Source organism: Tachyglossus aculeatus, chromosome 3, assembly GCF_015852505.1.
Source record: "Tachyglossus aculeatus isolate mTacAcu1 chromosome 3, mTacAcu1.pri, whole genome shotgun sequence".
Taxonomy (NCBI): Eukaryota; Metazoa; Chordata; class Mammalia; order Monotremata; family Tachyglossidae; genus Tachyglossus; species Tachyglossus aculeatus.
In genome coordinates, this window is record NC_052068.1 from 57188500 (window position 1) to 57210883 (window position 22384).

The following is a 22384-nucleotide window of genomic DNA, read 5'->3' on the forward strand; positions in this document are numbered from 1 at the left end:
TTGGTATTTCAGCTAGGGGGCTATGGTTGGGGCGGGCTATTCCAACCTTTCTTGATAATAATAATAATGATGGTATTTGTTAAGCGCTTACTATGTGCCAAGCACTGTTCTAAGAGCTGGGGAGGTTACAATAATAATAATAATAATAATAATAATAATAATAATAATAATGATGGCATTTATTAAGTGCTTACTATGTGCCAAGCACTGTTCTAAGAACTGGGGAGGTTACAATAATGATAATAATAATAATGGCATTTATTAAGCGCTTACTATGTGCCAAGCACTGTTCTAAGAACTGGGGAGGTTACAATAATGATAATAATAATAATGGCATTTATTAAGCGCTTACTATGTGCCAAGCACTGTTCTAAGTGCTGGGGGGTGGGGTGGGGCGGGGGAATACAAGGTAATCAGGTTGACCCACGTTGGGCTCACAGTCTTAATCCCCATTTTACAGGTGAGGGAACTGAGGCCCAGAGAAGTGAAGTGACTTGCCCCAAAGTCACACAGCTGACAAGTGGCAGAGCCGGGATTAGAACACATGACTTTTGACTTCCAAGCCCTGTGCTCTTTCCACTGAGCCGTGCTGCTGAGCCCACTGTTGGGTAGGGACTGTCTCTGTATGTTGCCAACATGTACTTCCCAAGCGCTTAGTGCAGTGCTCTGCACACAGTAAGCGCTCAATAAATGCGATCGATGATGATGATGACAAACCCTAGCCAGAGAACATATCACCCTGAGGTCGGGGAAGAGAAGTCTCACTGGGCCAGAAAGAGGATAATGGTCCCTAGGACCCAGGTAACCGGCCCCAGGTCCCAGCCCCGTCCTGTGACTTCAGAGCGTGATCCAAACGGAGGACAAGCAGGAAGGAGGTGGTCCGGGGGCGGGCTTGGCCCAAGGGGTAGGTTTGATCCGGTGGGTGGGCTCAGAGAAGGGGTCTCCTGGGAGGGGATAGGCTCAGCGAGTGGGCATGGGACAGCCGTAGGCTAGGGCCAGAGGGCAATCTTGACCCCTTCCCTGGCACACAGCACAACGCCAGTGACCTCGAGGGAGGCCCTGGCCCAGCCACCTCCGGGCACATGAGAGGACGGAAGCAGAATCGGCTGGAGCCACTGGATGTGTCAATCAATTAATCAATCATATTTATTGAACGCTTACTGTGTGCAGAGCACTGTACTAAGTGCTTGGGAAGTACAAGTTGGCAACATATAGAGACAGTCCCTACCCAACAGTGGGCTCGCAGTCTAAAAAGGGGGAGACAGAGAACAAAACCAAACGTACTAACAAAATAAAATAAATAGAATAGATATGTACAGGTCAAATAGAGTAATAAATATGTACAAACATATATACATATATACAGGTGCTGTGGGGAAGGGAAGGAGGTAAGATGGGGGGATGGAGAGGGGGACCAGAAGTCCGACCAAGATGGGGTGGCCCCCAGGCTCAGTGCCACGATCTGCCCCAAACTGGCTTCATCACATCATCATCATCATCAATCGCATTTATTGAGCACTTACTGTGTGCAGAGCACTGTACTAAGCGCTTGGGAAGTACAAGTTGGCAACATCTAGAGACAGTCCCTACCCAACAGTGGGCTCACAGTCTAAAAGGGGGAGACAGAGAACAAAACCAAACATACTAACAAAATAAAATAAATAGAATAGATATGTACAAGTAAAATAAATAAATAAATAAATAGAGTAACAAATATGTACAAACATATATACATATATACAGGTGCAGTGGGGAAGGGAAGGAGGTAAGTTCTGCCGTGCGGTTCCTTCACGGATATCATCAGTCCTGTCTTGTTTTGCAGCTGTGACGGAGGCCATCGAGATCCCTCAGTTTATCGGCCGCAGTTATCTCACGTATGACAACCCAGATATCCTCAAAAGGTAAGAGGCCTGGGCAGGTGTTGAAGGAAGCTTCTTAAAGCACCCTTTGGCACAGCACCTTAGCAGCGTGGCTCAGTGGAAAGATCACGGGCTTTGGAGTCAGAGGTCATGGGTTCAAATCCTGGCTCACCACTTGTCAGCTGTGTGACTTTGGGCAACTCATTTAACTTCTCTGGGCCTCAGTTACCTCATCTGTAAAATGGGGATTAAGGCTGTGAGCCCCCCGTGGGACAACCTGATCACTTTGTAACCTGAACAGTGCTTTGCACATAGGAAGTGCTAAATAAATGCCATTATTATTATTATTATTACCCGGTTTTTCCAGTGAAAGCCCTGCTGCTATATTTTCTTTATTGTATTTATTAAGCATTTACTATGTGTCAAGCACTGTTCTAAGTGCTGGGGTAGACAAGCTAATCAGGTTGAACAGAGTCCCTGTCCCGCAAAGGGCTCACAGTCTAAGTCGGTGGGAGGAAGATTTCATCCCCATTCTACAGTTGAGGTAACTGCGGCACAGAGAAGTGAAGTGACTTGCTCAAGGTCACACAGCAGACTTGCAGCCAAGCAGGATTAGAACCCAGGTCCTCTGACTCCCAGCCCTGTGGGCTTTCCATTAGGTCATTCCTCCACCAATCTCCCCTGCAGAATTAACCAACAAATAGTCTGCTGGTGTGCAAAAAAAGTTTACCCATTGGATGCACTGGGAGTCAGAAAGTCATGGGTTCCAATCCCAGCTCCACCACTTGTCTGCTGTGTGACTCTGAGCAAGTCACTTTACTTCTCTGTGCTCCAGTTACCTCACCTGCAAAATGGGGATTGAGACTGTGAGCCCCATGTGACACAGGGGCTGTGTCCAATCTGATTTGCTTGTATCTCCCCCAGAGCTTAGCACAGTGCCTGCCACATAGTAAGCACTTAACAAATACCATAATTATTGTTATTATTATTATTATGCATTAACTTCTCCAATCAGTGGGGTGGCGACAGGATCAGCTTTCTGGTTTTGTTCTCTCTCTCCCCATTTTAGACTGTGAGCCCACTGTTGGGTAGGGACTGTCTCTATGTGTTGCCAACTTGTACTTCCCAAGCGCTTAGTACAGTTCTCTGCACACAGTAAGCGCTCAATAAATACGATTGATGATGATGATGATGATCAGCTTGCAAATATTGTAGTATTGAGAACTGGAGAGCAGCTAGTAACACCCTCTTGTCCCTCCCGCTCCCCATGAATATATTGCCTTTCCCCAAGCCCTGGTACAGTAATCCAGTCAGTACAGTGTTCTGCTCAGAGTAGGCCCCCAGATACAGTCAGTCACTTGTATTTATTGAGCGCTTACAGCACTGTACTAAGTGAAGAGAAGTAGCATGGCTCAGTGGAGCTAGCATGGGCTTTGGAGTCAGAGGTCATGGGTTCAAATCCTGGCTCTGCCAACTGTCAGCTGTGTGACTTTGGAAAAGTCACTTCACTTCTCTGTGCCTCAGTTACCTCATCTGTAAAATAGGGATTCAGACTATGAGCCCCCCGTGGGACAACCTGATCACCTTGTAACCTCCCCAGCGCTTAGAACAGTGCTTTGCACATAGTAAGCGCTTAATAAATGCCATTATAAAGTGCTTGAGCTAGTACAAGTACAAAGCAAGAGAATCAGTGTGGCTTAATGGAAAGAGCACAGGCTTGGGAGTCAGAAAATATGTGCTCTAATCCTGGCTCTAACACTTGTCAGCTGTGTGACTTTGGGCAATCCACTTAACTTCTCTGTGCCTCAGTTACCTCATCTGTAAAACAGGGATTCAGACTGTGAGCCCCCTGTGGGACAACCTGATCACCTTGTAACCTCCCCAGCTCTTAGAACAGTGCTTTGCACATAGTAAGCGCTTAATAAATGCCATTATAAAGTGCTTGAGCTAATACAATGCAAGTACAAAGCAAGAGAATCAGTGTGGCTTAACGGAAAGAGCACAGGCTTGGGAGTCAGAAAATGTGTGTTCTAATCCTGGCTCTAACACTTGTCAGCTGTGTGACTTTGGGCAAGCCACTTAACTTCTCTGTGCCTCAGTTACCTCATCTGTAAAATAGGGATTCAGACTGTGAGCCCCCCGTGGGACAACCTGATCACCCTATAACCTCCCCAGCGCTTAGAACAGTGCTTTGCACATAGAAAGTGCTTAATAAATGCCATCATAAAGGGCTTGGGCTAGTACAAGTACAAAGCAAGAGAATCAGTGTGGCTTAATGGAAAGAGCACAGGCTTGGGAGTCAGAAATTGTGTGTTCTAATCCTGGCTCTAACACTTGTCAGCTATGTGACTTCGGGCAAGCCACTTCACTTCTCTGTGCCTCAGTTACCTCATCTGTAAAATGGGGATTAAGACTGTAAGCCCCGTGTGGGACAACCCGATGACCTTGTATCTACTCCAGGGCTTAGAACAGTGCTTGGCACGTAGTAAGCACTTAATAAATATCATCATTATTATTACAATACAACAATAGACAGACACATTCCCTGCCCACAGCAAGCTTCTGCTCAGAGTAGACCCCCTTTACAATATTCCGCTCAGAGTGGCACCCAATGCACACTGCTCATCTCTGCTACAGTACTCCAGTACAGTATTCTGCTCAGAAAAGGCACTCAGTATAGTGTTCTGCTCAGAAAAGGCTCCCAGTACAATGTTCTGCTTAGAGAATTCATTCATTCAATCACATGAGCTCGCTGTTGGGTAGGGACTGTCTCTATGTGTTGCCGACTTGTACTTCCCAAGCGCTTAGTACAGTGCTCTGCACACAGTAAGTGCTCAATAAATACGATTGATTTGATTGATTGATTGAGCACTTTGTGCAGAGCACTGAACTAAGTGCTTGGAAAGTACAATTAAGGAACACTCAATACACTCAATACAGTGTGCTGCTCAGAGTAGGTCCTCGGTACAGTGTTCTGCTCAGAGAAGGTGTTCAGTACAGTGTGCTGCTCAGGGTAGGCTCCCACTATAGTGATCCGTTCAAAGTAGGCCCCCAGTGCAGTGTTCTACTGAGAACAGGCCCTCAGTACAGTGATTCATACAAAATAGGCACGCAGCCCAGTGCTCTGCACATGGTTGGTACTCCATGACGACTAAACGATGAAGGAGACCTGACCAAACTGGACGCCCACTGTGTGCGAGCCCTGAATTTCCCGGGCACTCACCATGTCTACCCCTAGGATGTAGAAAAGGCGCCCACCCTGCATCAGAGAAGCGGCGTGGCTCAGTGGAAAGAGCCCGGGCTTTGGAGTCAGAGGTCATGGGTTCAAATCCCCGCTCCGCCACTTGGCAGCTGTGTGACTTTGGGCCAGTCACTTAACTTCTCTGGGCCTCGGTTACCTCATCTGCAAAACGGGGATTAAGACTGTAAGCCCCCGGTGGGACAACCTGATCACCTTGTAACCTACCCAGCGCTTAGAACAGTGTTTGGTACATAGTAAGCGCTTAATAAATGTTATTATTATGATTATTGTCTGTTGCTCGGGTTACCAGCGACTCAGAGCCACCGCCCGAGAGCCCTCAGCATGTACTATTGGTCCTCCGTTGATGCCCCCGCCATTCCAGGAGGCACGGCCAGCCTCCACGATGGTATTTTGAAAGGGGAGCTGCTACAAACACACGCAAATGAATATGTATAAAGCGGGAGTGTGAAAGTAATTAAAGGAAGATTTAAAACGCACCGAGTGCTAAGGCAGCCGAAGAGGTGCATGGCTGGGACTGAGCCCCCTCCTTCCTCTCCCCCATTCCCCCTCCCCATCCCCCCCGCCTTACCTCCTTCCCCCCCCCCCCCCCACACCACCTGTATATATGTTTGTACATATTTATTACTCTATTTTACTTGTACATATTTATTCTATTTGATTTATATGTTTTGTTCTGTTGCCTGTCTCCTCCTTCTAGACTGTGAGCCCGCTGTTGGGTAGGGCCCATCTCTATACGTTACCAACTTGTACTTCCCAAGCGCTTGGCACAGTGCTCTGCACGCAGTAAGCGCTCAATAAATACGATTGAATGAATGAATGAAGAGGCCTGTCGAGGGGCAGAGCTAGAATCGGCGCACGCTTCCCAGGATGGTCGGGAGCCACGCAGACGCGAGGCAGGCCTTTCTCGAATGTTCACCCGGCTCCCCTTCTGCACCCCCAAACTCCAGGGTCTCGGGATCGCGCTCCAACGCCTTCATGAGGTTTAAGACCACGGCCAAGGACGGGCTGCTGATGTGGAGAGGGGACAGCCACGTGAAACCCAACAGTGACTTCATCTCCCTTGGACTACAGCAGGGCATGCTTGTGTTCAGGTAATCGGAGGCCCGAACGGGGCCCGTCGGGGAGAGGTGGGCTCGGGCAGCCGCCGCGTGGCCACTGTTATCTGCAGTAGTGACGGAGCAGCGAGGGAGTGTGGATGGCTCTGCACAAGCCATCACCACAAATGGAAAAGCAACGCAAGCACACAACCTGCTGGTGGTGGGAGCTGTCACTCCACTCTGAACCACTGGTATAATAGTAATAATAGTGATGGCATTTATTAAGCACTTACTATGTGCAAAGCACTGTTCTAAGCGCTGGGAAGGTTGCAAGGTGATCAGGTTGTCCCAGGGGCTGCTCACAGTCTTCCTCCCCATATTACAAATGAGGTAACTGAGGAGAAGTTAAGTGACTTGCCCAAAGTCACACAGCTGACAAATGGTAGAGCTGGGATTTGAACCCATGTCCTCTGACTCCAAAGCCCATGCTCTTTCCACTGAGCCACACTGCTTCTCTATGCGCCATAATCTTGTCTTATGCCATTGAGTCGTTTCTGACCCGTAGTGACGCCATGGACACATAATGATAATAATAATAATAATGGCATTTATTAAGCGTTTACTATGTGCAAAGCAATGTTCTAAGCGCTGGGGAGGTTACAAGGTGATCAGATTGTCCCACGGGGGGGCTCACAGTCTTAATCCCCATTTTCCAGATGAGGGCACTGAGGCACAGAGAAGTTAAGTGACTTGCCCAAAGTCACACAGCTGACGGTTGGCAGAGTCGGGATTTGAACCCATGACCTCTGACTCCAAAGCCCGTGCTCTTTCCACTGAGCCACGCTGCTTCTCTCCACATCTCCCCCATAGCACCCCACCTCCATCTGCAGTCATTCTAGTAGTGGATCCATAGGGTTTTGTTGGTCAAAATATGGAAGTGGTTTACCATTGCCTCCTTCCATGCAGTAAACTTGAGTCTCTGCCCTCGCCAGCCCAGCACGGGTGAGTACCAGGGCCAAATCGAGTGCTTTGCTGGGTTTTCTTGCAAGACACTCTGCACGGAAACAATCTCACCTCCAGAGAGCCGTCTCTGAGTCTCGGGACGGCTCCTTCTCCTAGCGGTAGCAGTGACAAGACAGGGATGAGGAAGAGGAAAGTGATGAAGAGACCATGCCGGGTTTCCATAGATCCAGGGAGAGCCAGTCTAAAACAAGGTTGGGACACAAGCACCTCAAAACCCTGAGGGACGTCGTCTTTTCTATTTTTTGAATGGCACACGTTAAGCAGTTAATATGTGCCAGGCACCGTACTAAGCATCGGGGTAGATAAAAAATAATCAGGTTGGACACAGTTCACGTACCGCATGGGGCTCACAGTGGGAATGCCCATTTTGCCGACGAGGGAACTGAGGCCTGGAGAAATGATGTTACTTGCCCAAGGTCACGCAACAGACAAGCGGCAGAGCAGGGATTAGAATCCAGGTCCTCCGGACCCCCAAACCCTGGCTCTATCCACTAGACCACACTGCTTCTCTGACTGAGCCTCAGGGGCATGAGTCTGCCCTATGTCTGTGGGTTAGAGGATTTTGGAGACGGTCAGCAAGAGGCATGTTGATGACAGCCAGATGGAGAAATAACCTTTTCTAGGCCTTCTGTACTTAGAGCTAAAGGTTGGAGCGTTCTAAAAACCCTAGTTCCCGGCCTTCTGGACGCTTAAAGGCCATGATGGGCTTTGTCAGGCCGGTGGAAGGCCGGATTATCCGGGCCACAACAAGATGATGATGATGATGATAGTATTTGTTAAGCGCTTACTATGTGCCAGGCACTGTTCTAAGCACTGGGGGGGGATACAGGGTGATCAGGTTGTCCCACATGGGGTTCACAGTCTTAATCCCCATTTCACAGGTGAGGGAACTGAGGCACAGAGTAGTCAAGTGACTTGCCCAAAGTCACACAGCTGACAGTTGGGGGGGGCCGGGATTTGAACCCATGACCTCTGACTCCAAAGCCCGGGCTCTTTCCACTGAGCCATGCAAGATGGTTCCAGTCGCCAAGGGCCAAGGGCCTCGGCTCTGTTGCATACCAAGCCGCACAAGCCAGAGCTTGGATTTCAAGCTTATTGCTACACAGCTATTTTCTTGTGGTTTTCCTGTGGTTAACCAGGCAAAGTACCTCAAAAGCATTATTATGCAAAGAAAAGGGAACCAAAACAGTAGTTCCCTCCGGATCTACCCCGACCTTTACCCAGCCAGAACAGCTGAGAGCTACTCGCTGTCTTGAACTGTGGAGGAGGCAAAGATCCTGAAAGAAAACCCTCGGGCTGTTCCAGGCCGGTCCCCCGGAGCAGGCCTACCTCTTGGCCGGAGCTGTGGGAAAACAGTCCCTCCCAACTTCCCCCCACTTTCCCCAGTCCCAATTGCTGTTTTTTTGTCTGCTATGTGACCTTGAGCAAGTCACTGCATTTTTCTGCACCTGTTACATTATCTGTGAAATGGGGATTGAGACTGTGAGCCCCACATGGGACAGGGACTGTATCTAAGTCAATTTGCTTGTATCCACCTCAGGGTTTAGTATATTGCCTGGCACATAGTGAGCGCTTAACAAATACTATCATTATTATTATAACCACGAGGGAGTCCTTCCAACTTCTGGCCTTCAACATCTCTACCGACTTTCTGGGGTTTGTCTCTTGGGAACACAAAGATCTTCAATCAATCATTCAATGGTATTCATTCATTCAATTGTATTTATTGAGCACTTACTGTATGCAGAGCACTGTACTAAGTGCTTGGAAAGTACAATTCAGCAACAAAGAGAGACAATCCCTGCCCTCAACGGGCTTGCAGTCTAGAAGGGGGGAGACAGACATCGAAACAAGTAAATGGAAATTTACTGAGTGCTTACTATTTGCAGAGCACTGTACTAAGCACATGGGAGAGTATAATACAATTATTATTATTATTATCATAATATTAGTTAAACACTTATTATGTACCAGGCACTATACTAAGAGGTGGGGTAGATACAGGCAACTCAGGCTGGACACAGTCCCTGTCCCACATGGAGCTCACAGTCACAATCCCCATTTTACAGATGAGGTAATGGGCACAGAGAAATTAAGTTAGCAGGCACGTTCCCTGCCCGTTATTAATTTATAATCTAGAGTGGGGAAACAGGCATCAATATGAATAAATAATTTGTACTATAGAATTTAAAGCTGTGTACCTAAGTCCATTGGGGCTGGGGGTGAGGTGAATATCAAATGTCCGAAGGTCACAGATCCAAAGTACGTCGATGACGCGGAAGGTAGAGGGAGCCAGGGGAAAGAGGACTCAATCAGGGAAGGCTTCTTGGAGGAGATGTGACCTTAAAAATTCTTTGAAGGTGGAGAAAGTGGTGGCATATATCAAAGGGGAGGAAGTTCCAGGGTAGAGGGAGGAGGTGGGAAAGGTGTCGGCGGCAAAATGGACAAGATCAAAGCACAGTGAGTATTCTGGGGCTAGAGGAGCAGAGTGTGCAGGCTGGGCTGTAGTAATAATAATAATGATGGCATTTATTAAGCGCTTACTATGTGCAAAGCACTGTTCTAAGCACTGGGGAGGTTGCAAGGTGATCAGGTTGTCCCACGGGGGACTGACAGTCTTAATCCCCATTTTACAGATGAGGGAACTAAGGCCCAGAGAAGTGAAGTGACCTGCCCAAAGTCACACAGCCGACAATTGGCGCTGTGAATTGAGAAGCAGCGTGGCTCAGCGGAAAGAGCCCGGGCTTTGGAGTCAGAGTTCGTGGGTTCAAATCCCGGCTCTGTCAATTGTCAGCTGTGTGACTTTGGGCAAGTCACTTCACTTCTCTGGGCCTCAGTTCCCTCATCTGTAAAATGGGGATTAAGACTGTGAGCCCCCTGTGGGACAACCCGATCACCTTGTAACCTCCCCAGCACTTAGAACAGTGCTTTGCACATAGTAAGCGCTTAATAAATGCCATAAAAAAATTGGCCAGCACTTAGGACAGTGCTTTGCACATAGTAAGCGCTTAACAAATACCATTAAAAAAAAATTGGCAGAGCGGGGATTTGAACCCATGACCTCTGACTCCTAAGTTCGTGCTCTTTCCACTGAGCCACGTTGCTTCTCTAGTAGCAGATTAATGAGGTGAAATAGGATGGGACAAGCCAATTGAATGCTTTAAAGCCGATGGTGAGGAGTTTCTGTTTGATGCGGAGGCGGATGGGCAACCACTGGAGGTTCTTGAGCAGTGGGGAAACGTGGGCCTAACGTTTTTGTAGAAAAATGATCCGGGTAGCAGAGGGAAGTATGGATTGTAGTGGGGAGAGACGGGAGGCAGGGAGGTGAGTGAGGAAACAGAGGAGGTAGTCAAGATGGGATACGAGAAGTGCTTGGATCCGCATGGTAGCAGTTTGGATGGAGAGGGAAGTCCCTCAGCACTTAGAACAGTGCTTGGCACATAGTAAGCGCTTAACAAATACCAACAACCTACACATCAAGCACAAACTCCTCACTCTCGGCTTCAAGGCTGTCCATCCCCTCTCCCCCTCCTACCTCACCTCCCTTCTCTCCTTCTCCAGCCCAGTCCGCACTCTCCGCTCCTCTGCCACCGCTAACCTCCTCACTGGGCCTCGTTCTCGCCTGTCCCGCCGTCGATCCCCGGCCCCCGTCCTCCCCCTGGCCTGGAATGCCCTCCCTCCGCACATCCGCCAAGCTAGCTCTCTTCCTCCCTTCAAAGCCCTACTGAGAGCTCACCTCCTCCAAGAGGCCTTCCCAGACTGAGCCCCCTTTTTCCTCTCCTCCTCCCCATTCCCCCCGCCCTACCTCCTTCCCCTCCCCACAACACCTGTATATATGTTTGTACAGATTTATTACCCTATTCATTTTACTTGTACATATTTACTATTCTATTTATTTTGTTAAGGATGTGCATTTCGCTTTAATCCTATTTATTCTGACGACTTGACACCTGTCCACATGTTTTGTTGTCTGTCTCCCCCTTCTAGACAGTGAGCCCGTTGTTGGGTAGGGACCATCTCTGTATGTCACCAACTTGTATTTCCCAAGTGTTTAGTACAGTGCTCTGCACACAGTAAGCGCTCAATAAATATGATTGAATGAATGAATGAACAACAACAACAACTTGCTCTCTTGGTGTTTGCTCCTTTCCTCCTCCTGGCCCTTCCCTTCCAGCTATAACCTGGGCAGTGGCGTGGCGTCCATCGTGGTCAACGGCTCTTTCAGTGATGGCCGGTGGCATAGAGTGAAGGCGGTACGGTAAGTGACCCTTGCCTGGGCATGATCCCTCTGCCCGCCTCAGGGGAACCCAACAATGAGGCTCGCGTGGCCTCTGAAAATGGAAATTTGCTTTCATTCAGTAGTGTGAACTGGCCAGTGACTAGGTGCAGAGCACTGTATTGGATACCTACTAGATGCAGAGCACTGTGCTTGGTAACTACTAGATACAGACCAGTGAACTGGATGTCTACTAGGTGCAGAGCACTGTGCTTGGTAACTGCTAGGTGCAGAGCACTGCATTGGATAATAATAATAATAATAATAATAATAATAATAATGGCATTTATTAAGCACTTACTATGTGCAAAGCACTGTTCTAAGCGCTGGGGAGGTTACAAGGTGATCAGGTTGTCCCACTTGGGGTTCACAGTCTTCATCCCCATTTTACAGATGAGGGAACTGAGGCCCAGAGAAGTTGAGTGACTTGCCCAAAGTCACACAGCTGACAAGTGGTGGAGCCAGGATTTGAACCCATAACCTCTGACTCCAAAGCCCAGGCTCTTTCCACTGAGCCACACTGCTTCTCTTACTATATGCAGATACTAGATGCAGAGCACTGTACTGGGTGCCTACTGTATTGGATACCTACTAGATGCAGAGCACTGTACTGGATGTCTACTAAGTGCGGAGCACTGTGCTTGGTAACTACTAGTCAGAGAAGCAGCATGGCTCAGTGGAAGGAGCCCGGGCTTTGGAGTCAGAGGTCATGGGTTCAAATCCCAGCTCTGCCAATTGTCAGCTGTGTGACTTTGGGCAAGTCACTTCACTTCTCTGGGCCTCAGTTCCCTCATCTGTAAAATGGGGATTAAGACTGTGAGCCCCCTGTGGGACAACCTGATCACCTTGTATCCCCCCAGCGCTTAGAACAGTGCCTTGCACATAGTAAGTGCTTAACAAATGCCATTATTATTATTATTATTAGTCAGCTGTGTGACTTTGGGCAAGTCACTTAACTTCTCTGGGCCTCAGTTACCTGATCTGGAAAATGGGGATTAAGACTATGAGCCCCCTGTGGGACAACCTGATCATCTTGTAACCTCCCCAGCGCTTAGAAAAGTGCTTTGCGCATAGTAAGTGCTTAATGAATGCCATCATTATTATTATCAGCACTTAGAACAGTGCTTTGCACATAGTAAGCACTTAATGCCATTAGTATTAGTACTAGGTACAGACCAGTGTACTGGATGCCTACTAGGTGCAGAGCACTGTGCTTAATAACTGCTAGGTACAGAGCACTGTACTGGGCCCTACTAGATGCAGAGCACTGTACTGGATAACAACTAGATGCAGAGCACTGTACCGGATAACTACTAGGTGCAGAGCACTGTGCTTGGTAACTACTAAGTACAGACCAGTGTACTGGATGCCTACTAGGTGCAGAGCACTGTGCTTGGTAACTGCTAGGTGCAGAGCACTGTACTGGATGCCTACTAGAGAAGCATCATGGCTCAGTGGAAAGAGCTCGGGCTTTGGAGTCAGAGGTCATGGGTTCAAATCCCGGCTCCGCCACTTGTCAGCTGTGTGGCTTTGGGCAAGTCACTTCACTTCTCTGGGCCTCAGTTCCCTCATCTGGAAAATGGGGATTAAGTCTGTGAGCCCCACGTGGGACAACTTGATTACCTTGTATCTACCCCAGCGCTTAGAACAGTGCTTTGCACATAGTAAGTGCTTAATAAATGCCATTATTATTATTATTATTACTAGGTGTGGAGCACTGTACTGGATACCTACTAGATGCAGAGCACTGTACTGTATGCCTACTAGGTGCAGAGCACTGTGCTTCATGCAGAGTACTGTTCTAAGCTCTTGGAAAAGTAGAGTAAAAGTTTAATAGAATAATAATAATGATGGTGTTTTTTAAACACTTAATTATGTGTCAAGCATGGTTCTAAGTTCTGGGATAGATAGAACAGGTTGTCCCACTTGGGGCTCCCAGTCTTGATCCTCATTTTACAGATGAGGTAACTGAGGCCCAGAGAGGTTAAGTGACTCGCCTAAAGTCACGCAGCTGACAAGTGGAGGAGCCAGGATTAGAACCCATGACCTCTGACTCCCAAACCCATGCTCTTTCCACTGAGCCACGCTGCTTCTCTAAGACCCAGCCCCTGACCTGGAGGACTTACTGTCACAGTCTAAGTAAGAGGGAGTCCAGGTTTCAAATCCCCAGAGGGAACTGAGGCCCGGAGAAGCAAAGAAACTTGCCCAAGGTCACCCAGCGGGTACGTGGTAGGGACTGGATTAGAACTCAGATCTTCTGGCTCCCAGGCTCTATCCATTAGGCTGTATTGTGCCCAAGGTAGGCTGATGGAAACAGCCCCAAGTGCCTCTTGTGAGGCTAATGGTTGGCGACCAACGAACCCAGGGCCTGGAGCCGAAATATCCTTCATCAGGGGTCAGGCTGGGGACCACCTCCAGGTGAGTGGGTGGGCTGGCAGCAGTGGAGAAACCATCTTCTTGGAGAAGCAGCGTGGCTCGGTGGAAAGAGCACGGGCTGCTGTGTGACCTTGGGTAAGTCACTTAACTTCTCTGAGCCTCAGTTACCTCACCTGTAAAATGGGGATTAAGACTGTGAGCCCCACATGGGACAACCTCGTTACCTTGTTTCCCCTTGTTTCCCCTCCCCAGTGCTTAGAACAGTGCTTTGCACATAGTAAGTGCTTAACAAATGCCATTATTATTATTATTATTATTATTATTATTATTATTATCTTCTCTGGCCTCTTAGAGGCTAAGAGCCTCCACCTCAGTGGGGCGTTGGGCCTGGAGTCAGGTAGGTCTGACTCCAGTGCTCAGCAACATGTTTGGCACATTTGTTCATTGATTCGATCAGTTTTATTGAGTGCTTACTGCGTGGCGGAGCACTATACTAAGTACTTGAGAGAGTACGTTTCTAGACTGTGAGCCCGTTGTTGGGTAGGGACTGTCTCCATATGTTGCCGACTTGTACTTCCCAAGTGCTTAGTACAGTGCTCTGCACACAGTAAGCGCTCAATAAATACGATTGAATGAACAAACGATAGAAACATTCCCTGCCCAGTACCAGCTTACAGAGTACACGCTCAAAAGCTAATGGGGATAGTGACCACCGGAGTCACCTTTGGCCTCTGTGGCCATCATCATCATCAATCGTATTTATTGAGCGCTTACTGTGTGCAGAGCACCGTACTAAGCGCTTGGGAAGTACAAGTTGGCAACGTATAGAGACAGACCCTACCCAACAGTGGGCTCACAGTCTAAAAGACTGGCTAGAAAGCTAAAGCCCACTTGCAAGCCAAATCCAAGCTGGGCCCTGTGCACCTGCTGGACACTCAAACTATCACCCGATCAATCAATTAATCAATCAATCAGTGGCATTTATTGAGCATCTACCATAACGCAGGGAACTTTACTAAGTACCTGCTATATGCTGAGAACTGTACTGGGCACCTACTGTGTGCAAAGAAGCAGCATGGCTTAGTGGCAAGAGCCCGGGCTTGGGAGTCAAAGGACATGGGTTCTAATCCCAGTTCTGTCACTTGTCTGCTGTGTGACCTTGGGCAAGCCACTTCACTTCTCTGTGCCTCAGTTATCTCATCTGTAAAATGGGGTCTAAGACCGGGAGCCCCACGTGGGAAAACCGGATTACCTTGTATCTACCCCAGAGCTTAGAACAGTGCTTGGCACACAGTAAGCCCTTAACAAATACCATTATTATTATACTACAGAGTGCCTGCAGTACGCAAAGAATTGTACTGGACACCTAGTGTGTGCAGAGAACTATACTGAGTGCCTGCTGTAGCCAAAGCACTGTACTGGACAGCTACAGTGTACAGAGGACAGTACTGAGCTTCTGCTGTAGCCAAAGCACTGTACTGGACACCTACTGTATGCAGAGAACTGTTGGAGAAGCAGCGTGGCTCAGTGGAAAGAGCACAGGCTTTGGAGTCAGAGGTCATGGGTTCAAATTCCGGCTCCACCACGTCTGCTGTGTGACCTTGGGCAAGTCACTTAACTTCTCTGAGCCTGTTACCTCATCTGTAAAATGGGGATTAAGACTGTGAGCCCCACGTGGGACAACCTGATCACTTTGTATCCACCCCAGTGCTTAGAACAGTGCTTTGCACATAGTAAGCGCTTAATAAATGCCATCATTATTATTACTGAGTGCCTGCCATATACAAAGCACTGTACTGCACCCCTACAATGTACAGAGGACCATACGGAGTGCCTTGCCGTATGCAAAACACTGTACTGGGTGGCTACTGTGGGCAGAGAACCATACCGAGCACCTGCTGTAACCAAAGCACTGTACTGGACCGCTACAGTGTACAGAGGACCGTACTGAGAATTAGGAGCGGTCGCTGTGGTGCCAGGGGGTTGATCGGACGTGGCAGCTGGGGCGGGCCGGAGCCCGTCCTGCCGTTCTGCACTGACGGTGGCCAATGGCATCTCTGTCTGCAGCGACGGACAGTCGGGAAAGGTCACTGTGGACGACTACGGGGCCCACACCGGAAAGTCTCCTGGCCAGATGCGGCAGCTCAACATCAACGGGGATCTCTACATAGGTGAGTGACCTAGATTCCTCTAGACTGGAAGCTCACTGTGGGCAGGGGACGTGTCTGTTTATTGTTACTAATAATGTTGGTATTTGTTAAGTGCTTACTACGTGCCAAGCACTGCTCTAAGCCCTGGGGTAGATTCAATAATAATAATAATAATAATAATGATGGCATTTGTTAAGCACTTACTATGTGCAAAGCACTGTTCTAAGTGCTGGGGATCAGGTTTGGTATTTTGTTAAGCACTTACTATGTGCCAAGCACTGTTCTAGGCACTGGGGATACAAGGGGATCAGGTTGTCCCATGTGGGGCTCACGGTCTTCATCTCCATTTTCCAGATGAGGTAACTGAGGCCCAGAGAAGTTCATTCATTCATTCAGTCGTATTTATTGAGCGCTTCCTGTGTGCAGACCACTGTACTAAGCACTTGGGAAGGACAAGTTGGCAACATATAGAGACGGTCCCTACCCAACAGTGGGCTCACAGTCTAGAAGGGGGAGTTAAGTTCATTCATTCAGTCATATTTATTGAGTGCTTACAGTGTGCAGAGCACTGTACTAAGCGCTTGGGAAGTACAAGTTGGCAACTTGCCCAAAGTCACACAGCCGACAAGTGGCAGAATTGGGATTAGAACCCACGACCTCTGACTCCCAAGCCTGGGCTCTTTCTACTAAACCATGCTGCTTCTCACTGTTGTATTAGACTCTCCCAAGCGCTTGGTACTGTGCTCTGCACACAGTAAGCGCTCAATAAATAGGATTGACTGGCTGACGGTCTGGCTCGGGGCTGCAGGGGCAGGTTTCAGGTTGCTTTCCCACCCGACAAGAAAAGCCTGGGGGGTGAAGGTGGGGTTCCAAGAGCCAGGAAGGGATATTGCCTAGCTAGTCTTCAGCATTTTGCCTGTCCCAATCCCTCCCTATTGAACATGTAGGAATAATAATAATAATATTAATAACAGTGGTACTTGATAATTCCCGGCCCACAACCAGTTTAAGTCTAGACGGGGAGACAGACATTAATCTAAATCAATAAATGACAGATAAGGACATAAATGCTTTGGGGCTGGGAAGGGGGATGAATAAAGGGAGTAAGTCAGTGAGACACAGAAGGGAGTGGGAGAAGAGGAAAGGAGGGCTCAATCAGAGAAGCCCTCTTGGAGGAGATGTGCTTTCACTAAAGTTTTGAAGGGAGTAGAGTCATCATCTGTTAAATAGGAGGAGGGAAATATGACTGTGAGCCCACAGTCTAATATTTTAGACTGTGAGCCCACTGTTGGGTAGGGACTGTCTCTATATGTTGCCAATTTGTACTTCCCAAGCGCTTAGTACAGTGCTCTGCACATAGTAAGCGCTCAATAAATACGATTGATGATGATTGATGATGATATGAGGAGGGAGCGCGTTCCAAACCAGAGGCAGGACGTGGGCGAGAAGTCGGCGGCAAGATAGACAAGATCAAGATTGACGTTTAGGTTACCAGGGGTTGGGAGTGAGTATCTGAGTACTAAGGTGACATGGTGACCATATCACATGGTGACATGGAGAAGCAGCGTGGCTCTGTGGAAAGAGCCCGGGCTTTGGAGTCGGAGGTCATGGGTTCAAATCCCAGCTCCGCCAATTGTCAGCTGTGTGACTTTGGGCAAAGTCACTTCACTTCATCTGTAAAATGGGGATTAAGAATGTGAGCCCCACGTAGGACAACCTAATCACCTTGTAGTCCCCCAGTGCTTAGAACAGTGCTTGGCACATAGTAAGCGCTTAACAAATATCATCATCATTATTATTATCATTATGGTAGCAGCATGGCCTAGTAGCAAGAGCACGGGCTTGGGAATCCGAGGACCTGTGTTCTAATCCTGGCTCTGCCACTTGTCTGCTGGGTGACCTTGGGCAAGTCACTTAAATTCTCTGTGCCTCAGTTACTCATCTGTAAAATAGGAATTAATCAATCAATCAATCGTATTTATTGAGCGCTTACTGTGTGCAGAGCACTGTACTAAGAGCTTGGGAAGTGCAAGTTGGCAACACATAGAGACGGTCCCTACCCAACAGTGGGCTCACAGTCTAGAAGGGGGAGACAGAGAACAAAACCAAACATACTAACAAAATAAAATAAATAGAATAGGTATGAACAAGTAAGATAAATAGAGTAATAAATATGTACAAACATATATACATATATACAGGTGCTGTGGGGAAGGGAAGGAGATTAAGGCTGTGAGCCCCATGTGGGACAAGGACTGTGTTCAACGTGATTACCTTGTATCTACTCTAGTGCTGAGAACAGTGCTTGGCACATAGTAAGAGCTTAACAAATACCACAATAATAATAGTTATTATTATTATTATTAAAGTGATGAAGTTGCAGGGGGAGAGGGAATAGGATTGGGATGAGAAGCATTGCGTCGGAGAGTCTACTGTCAAGACAGCTTTGAGTTGATCCACCAAACCCAGGAGGAAATTCTCCACAGGAGACCTGGGATCGTGTGCAACAGAATCTGCATGGCCTAGTGGAAAGACCACAGGGCTGGGAGTCTGAGGACCTAGATTCTATTCCCGGCTCATCCACTTGTCTGTTGTGTTACCTTGGGCAAAGCACTTAACTTCTCTGTGCCTCAGTTAGCTCACCTGTAAAATGGGGATAAGACTTTAACTTTGGGACAGCCTGATTACCTTATATCTACCCCAGTGCTTAGAGCAGTGTTTGGCATATAGTAAGGGCTTAACAAATACCATTATTATTATTATTATTACTTGACTTCTCTGGGCCTCCATTATCTCACCTGTAAAATGGGGATTAAGACTGCGAGACCCCCCCATGTGGGACATGAACATGTACGTATTTATTACCCTATTTATTTATTTATTTTACTTGTGCATATTTATTCTACTTATTTTGTTAATATGTTTTGTTTTGTTCTCTGTCTCCCCCTTCTAGACCGCGAGCCCACTGTTGGGTAGGGACCGTCTCTATATGTTGCCAACTTGTACTTCCCAAGGGCTTAGTACAGTGCTCTGCACACAGTAAGCACTCAATAAATACGATTGAATGAATGAATGAACTGTGCCCTACCTGATTAGCTTGTATCTACCATAGCGCTTAGTACAGTGTACTACATGTACTAAGTACTAAGCAGTGAGTAAATCGTTTAACAAATACCATTTTTTTTTTTTAAAAAAAGGATCTTTGTACTGAAGGGGAAGATAGAGTATCTTCCCCCCCACCAACCCCCTGCTTCCCACAGCATTCCTGATCCTCAGAAATCAGCCAACATCATCATCAAGGGTTTTTACTGAGCGTCTGCTGCGGACAGTGCACTTATACTGGGCACCCATTGTATGCTAAGCACTGCTGTGTGTAGAACACCATACCGAGTGATGGGAGGGCATGTTAGATGTAAAAGGCATGGTTCTGTGCCCTCAGGGAGCTTATAATTTAAAAGGGGTCAGCACAAAAATGCTTAATAATAGTGGTATTTGTTAAGCGATTATTATGTGCCAAACACTGTCCCAAGCGCTGGGGTAGAAACAAGATAATCAGGTTGGACACACTCCCTGTTCCTGTCCCACCTGGGGCCCACAGTCTAACTAGAAGGGAGAACAGGTATTTAATCTCATCATCATCATCAATCGTATTTATTGAGCGCTTACTGTGTGCAGAGCACTGTACTAAGCGCTTGGGAAGTACAAGTTGGTAACATATAGAGACAGTCCCTACCCAGCAGTGGGCTCACAGTCAGCTTCCTCATCATTGCACAGATGAGGAAGCTGAGGCCGAGAGAGGTTAAGTGACTTGCCCAAGGTCATACAGCAGGTAAGTGGTGGAGTCGGCATCAGAACCCAGATCCTGTGACTCCCAGGGCTGAGCTCTTTCCATTACACCGGTTGAAGCACGGGGAAGAAAGTGAGTTACTGCTAGTTGTAGCCGGAGGATGGAAAATGAGTAAAAGAAGATGGGATTCAATGAGAAGCAGCATGGCCTAATAATAATAATAATGGCATTTGTTAAGCGCTTACTATGTGCAGAGCACTGTTCTAAGTGCTGGGGGGGTTACAAGGTGATCAAGTTGTCCCACGTGGGGCTCACATCTTAATCCCCATTTTACAGATGAGGTAACTGAGGATCAGAGAAGTTAAGTGACTTGCCCAAGGTCACACAGTAGATATATAGTGGAGTTGGGATTCGAACCCATGACCTCTGACTCCAAAGCCCGGGCTCTTTCCTCTGAGCCACGCTGCTCCTCCTTAGCCTAGTGGCTAGAGCACAGACCTGGGAATCAGAAGGACCTGAGTTCTAATCCCGACTCGCCCATTTGTTTGCTGTATGACCTTGGGCAAGTTATTTCATAAGCTCTTAGTACAGTGCTCTGCACACAGTAAGCGCTCAATAAATATGACTGAATGAATGAATAATAATGATGGTATTTGTTAAGCGCTTACTATGTGCCAAGCACTGTTATGAATGAATGAATGAATGAACTTCATGTTCCTGGGCCTCAGTTACCTCATCTGCATAACGGGGCTTGAGACTGTGAGCCCCATATGGGACATCACCTGTCTACATGTTCTGTTTTGTTGTCTGTCTCCCCCTTCTAGACTGTGAACCCGTTGTTGGGTAGGGACCGTCTTTATAGGTTGCCAACTTGTACTTCCCAAGCGCTTAGTACAGTGCTCTGCACAGAGTAAGCGCTCAATAAATATGATTGAATGAATGAATGACATGGACTGTGTCCAACCTGATTACCTTGCATCTGCCCCAGTGCTTCGAACAGTGCTTGGAGCATAGTAAGCGCTTAATCAATGCCACTTCAAAAAAAAAAAAAGCCAAACAGGGGAGTCCATGGTGGAGTTGGAGAGCCAGGGAGGACCCGCCACTCCCAAACTTGGAAGAGTTTTCTCACTTGGGTGTCTCTCTCCCAGGCGGCGTGAAAGAAATCGCCCTGCACACCCACCGCCAGTACCTGCGGGGCCTCGTCGGCTGCATCTCCCACTTCACCCTCTCCACCGATTACCACGTGTCGCTGGTGGAAGATGCCACCTCCGGCAAAAATATCAACACCTGTGGCGAGAAATAGCCCCTCCACCCTTGCCCGTGGGAAACTGGTGTGCCCCCCGACTCCCAGCACGCCGTGACATGGGCATTTCGGAGGCCAGGTCCAGCATCCCCCATCCGCGGGGCCTGGTGGTATTGCCCGGGACCAGAAGACTATGCCATCGCTGCGAGATCGGAAGATGGGGGGTGGGTTCCCATGGCCTCCATCGCCGATGTTCTGTTGGCCGAACCGAACTGAGTCCTTCCAAGGAAATGCCCGACTTGCCCTTTGAACGTCGAGCCAACGCCGTGGACCCAACCCCTGTTCAGATCCCGAAAGACTGTTGTGCTGTAAAGAGTAGCTTAATGGCCGTGTTGTGCGTCGTCATGCTTTTGTGGTGTCCCACGGGACGGTATTCAGACGCTCCGCTCCATTCCCGATCCCTGGCGCTTGGGTGAGCCTGGAAGAGCGGTGTGGTCTCCAGACTTTGCTCCTCCTCTGGCCTCCTTGCCCCGCCAGCACGGACTGACCCAGGCAGTCCGACCGGGGAAATTCCCCTGTGTCCACGTGTGTCCACACACCGCCTCGGGGAGGACGAGGAGGTGTGTTGTCCACACACCGCCTCGGGGAGAACGAGGAGGGGACAGTCTGCGCACCCCAAAGGGAATCTTTAAAAGAGTGGTGTGTGGCCGGAGGCCTTCTCCTCCACACTCGATGCCCGCTTTGTAATCAGATTGGAGACCATGGGGGGTTGCGGGGGGGAGGGGAATTTTCTAGAAGTCGTTTTGTATGTGAATATTTTTATAGCTTCAGAAATGACTCTGTTATATACTTCTGGTAGTTTAGCATACTGTGCTGGTTTGGATTTCTTACAAAAGGGTGTGTGTGTGTGTGTGTGTGTGTGTGTGTGTGTGTACACACGTACCTGTGTACACATGAGAGGAAGCTGCCAGAGGGGTCTCGGAGAGCAGGAGAGAGCCCTCTTTTGTAAATTTTGGCCATTTAAACTGTAAATCTGGGAAGCTTTCCTGGTCTGAGCAAATTAAAAGGATTGAAAACCTCCTACAGGGATGTTTCACCATAGGTTGTTGTTTTAGTAATAATATTATGGTGCTGTTAAAAGCTTACTGTGTGCCAGGCACCGGACTAAGCGCTGGGGTGGATACAAGCAAATCGGGTTGGACACAGTCCTTGTCTCACGTGGGGCTCACAGTCTCTCAATCCCCATTTTCCAGATCAGGTAACTGAGGCCCAGAGAAGTGAAGTAACTTGCCCAAGGTCACACAGCGGACAAGTAGAGGAGCCGGGATTAGAACCCAGGTCCTTCTGACTGCTAGGCCCGTGCTCTATCCA

General features: G+C 48.2%; 1 protein-coding gene across 1 annotated transcript in view; it reads left to right on the forward strand.

Annotated features, from left to right (window-relative positions):
- Positions 1–21100, forward strand: part of EGFLAM (EGF like, fibronectin type III and laminin G domains) — a 153141-nt gene extending 132041 nt beyond the window's left edge. Inside the window, exons 19-23 of the mRNA XM_038743854.1 lie at positions 1823–1901; positions 6069–6212; positions 11356–11439; positions 15901–16004; positions 20919–21100. Of these exons, the coding sequence (XP_038599782.1) occupies positions 1823–1901; positions 6069–6212; positions 11356–11439; positions 15901–16004; positions 20919–21073 (566 nt within the window). The 3' untranslated portion in view covers positions 21074–21100. The remainder of the gene's footprint in view (positions 1–1822; positions 1902–6068; positions 6213–11355; positions 11440–15900; positions 16005–20918) is intronic.
- The last annotated feature ends 1284 nt before the right edge of the window (positions 21101–22384 follow it).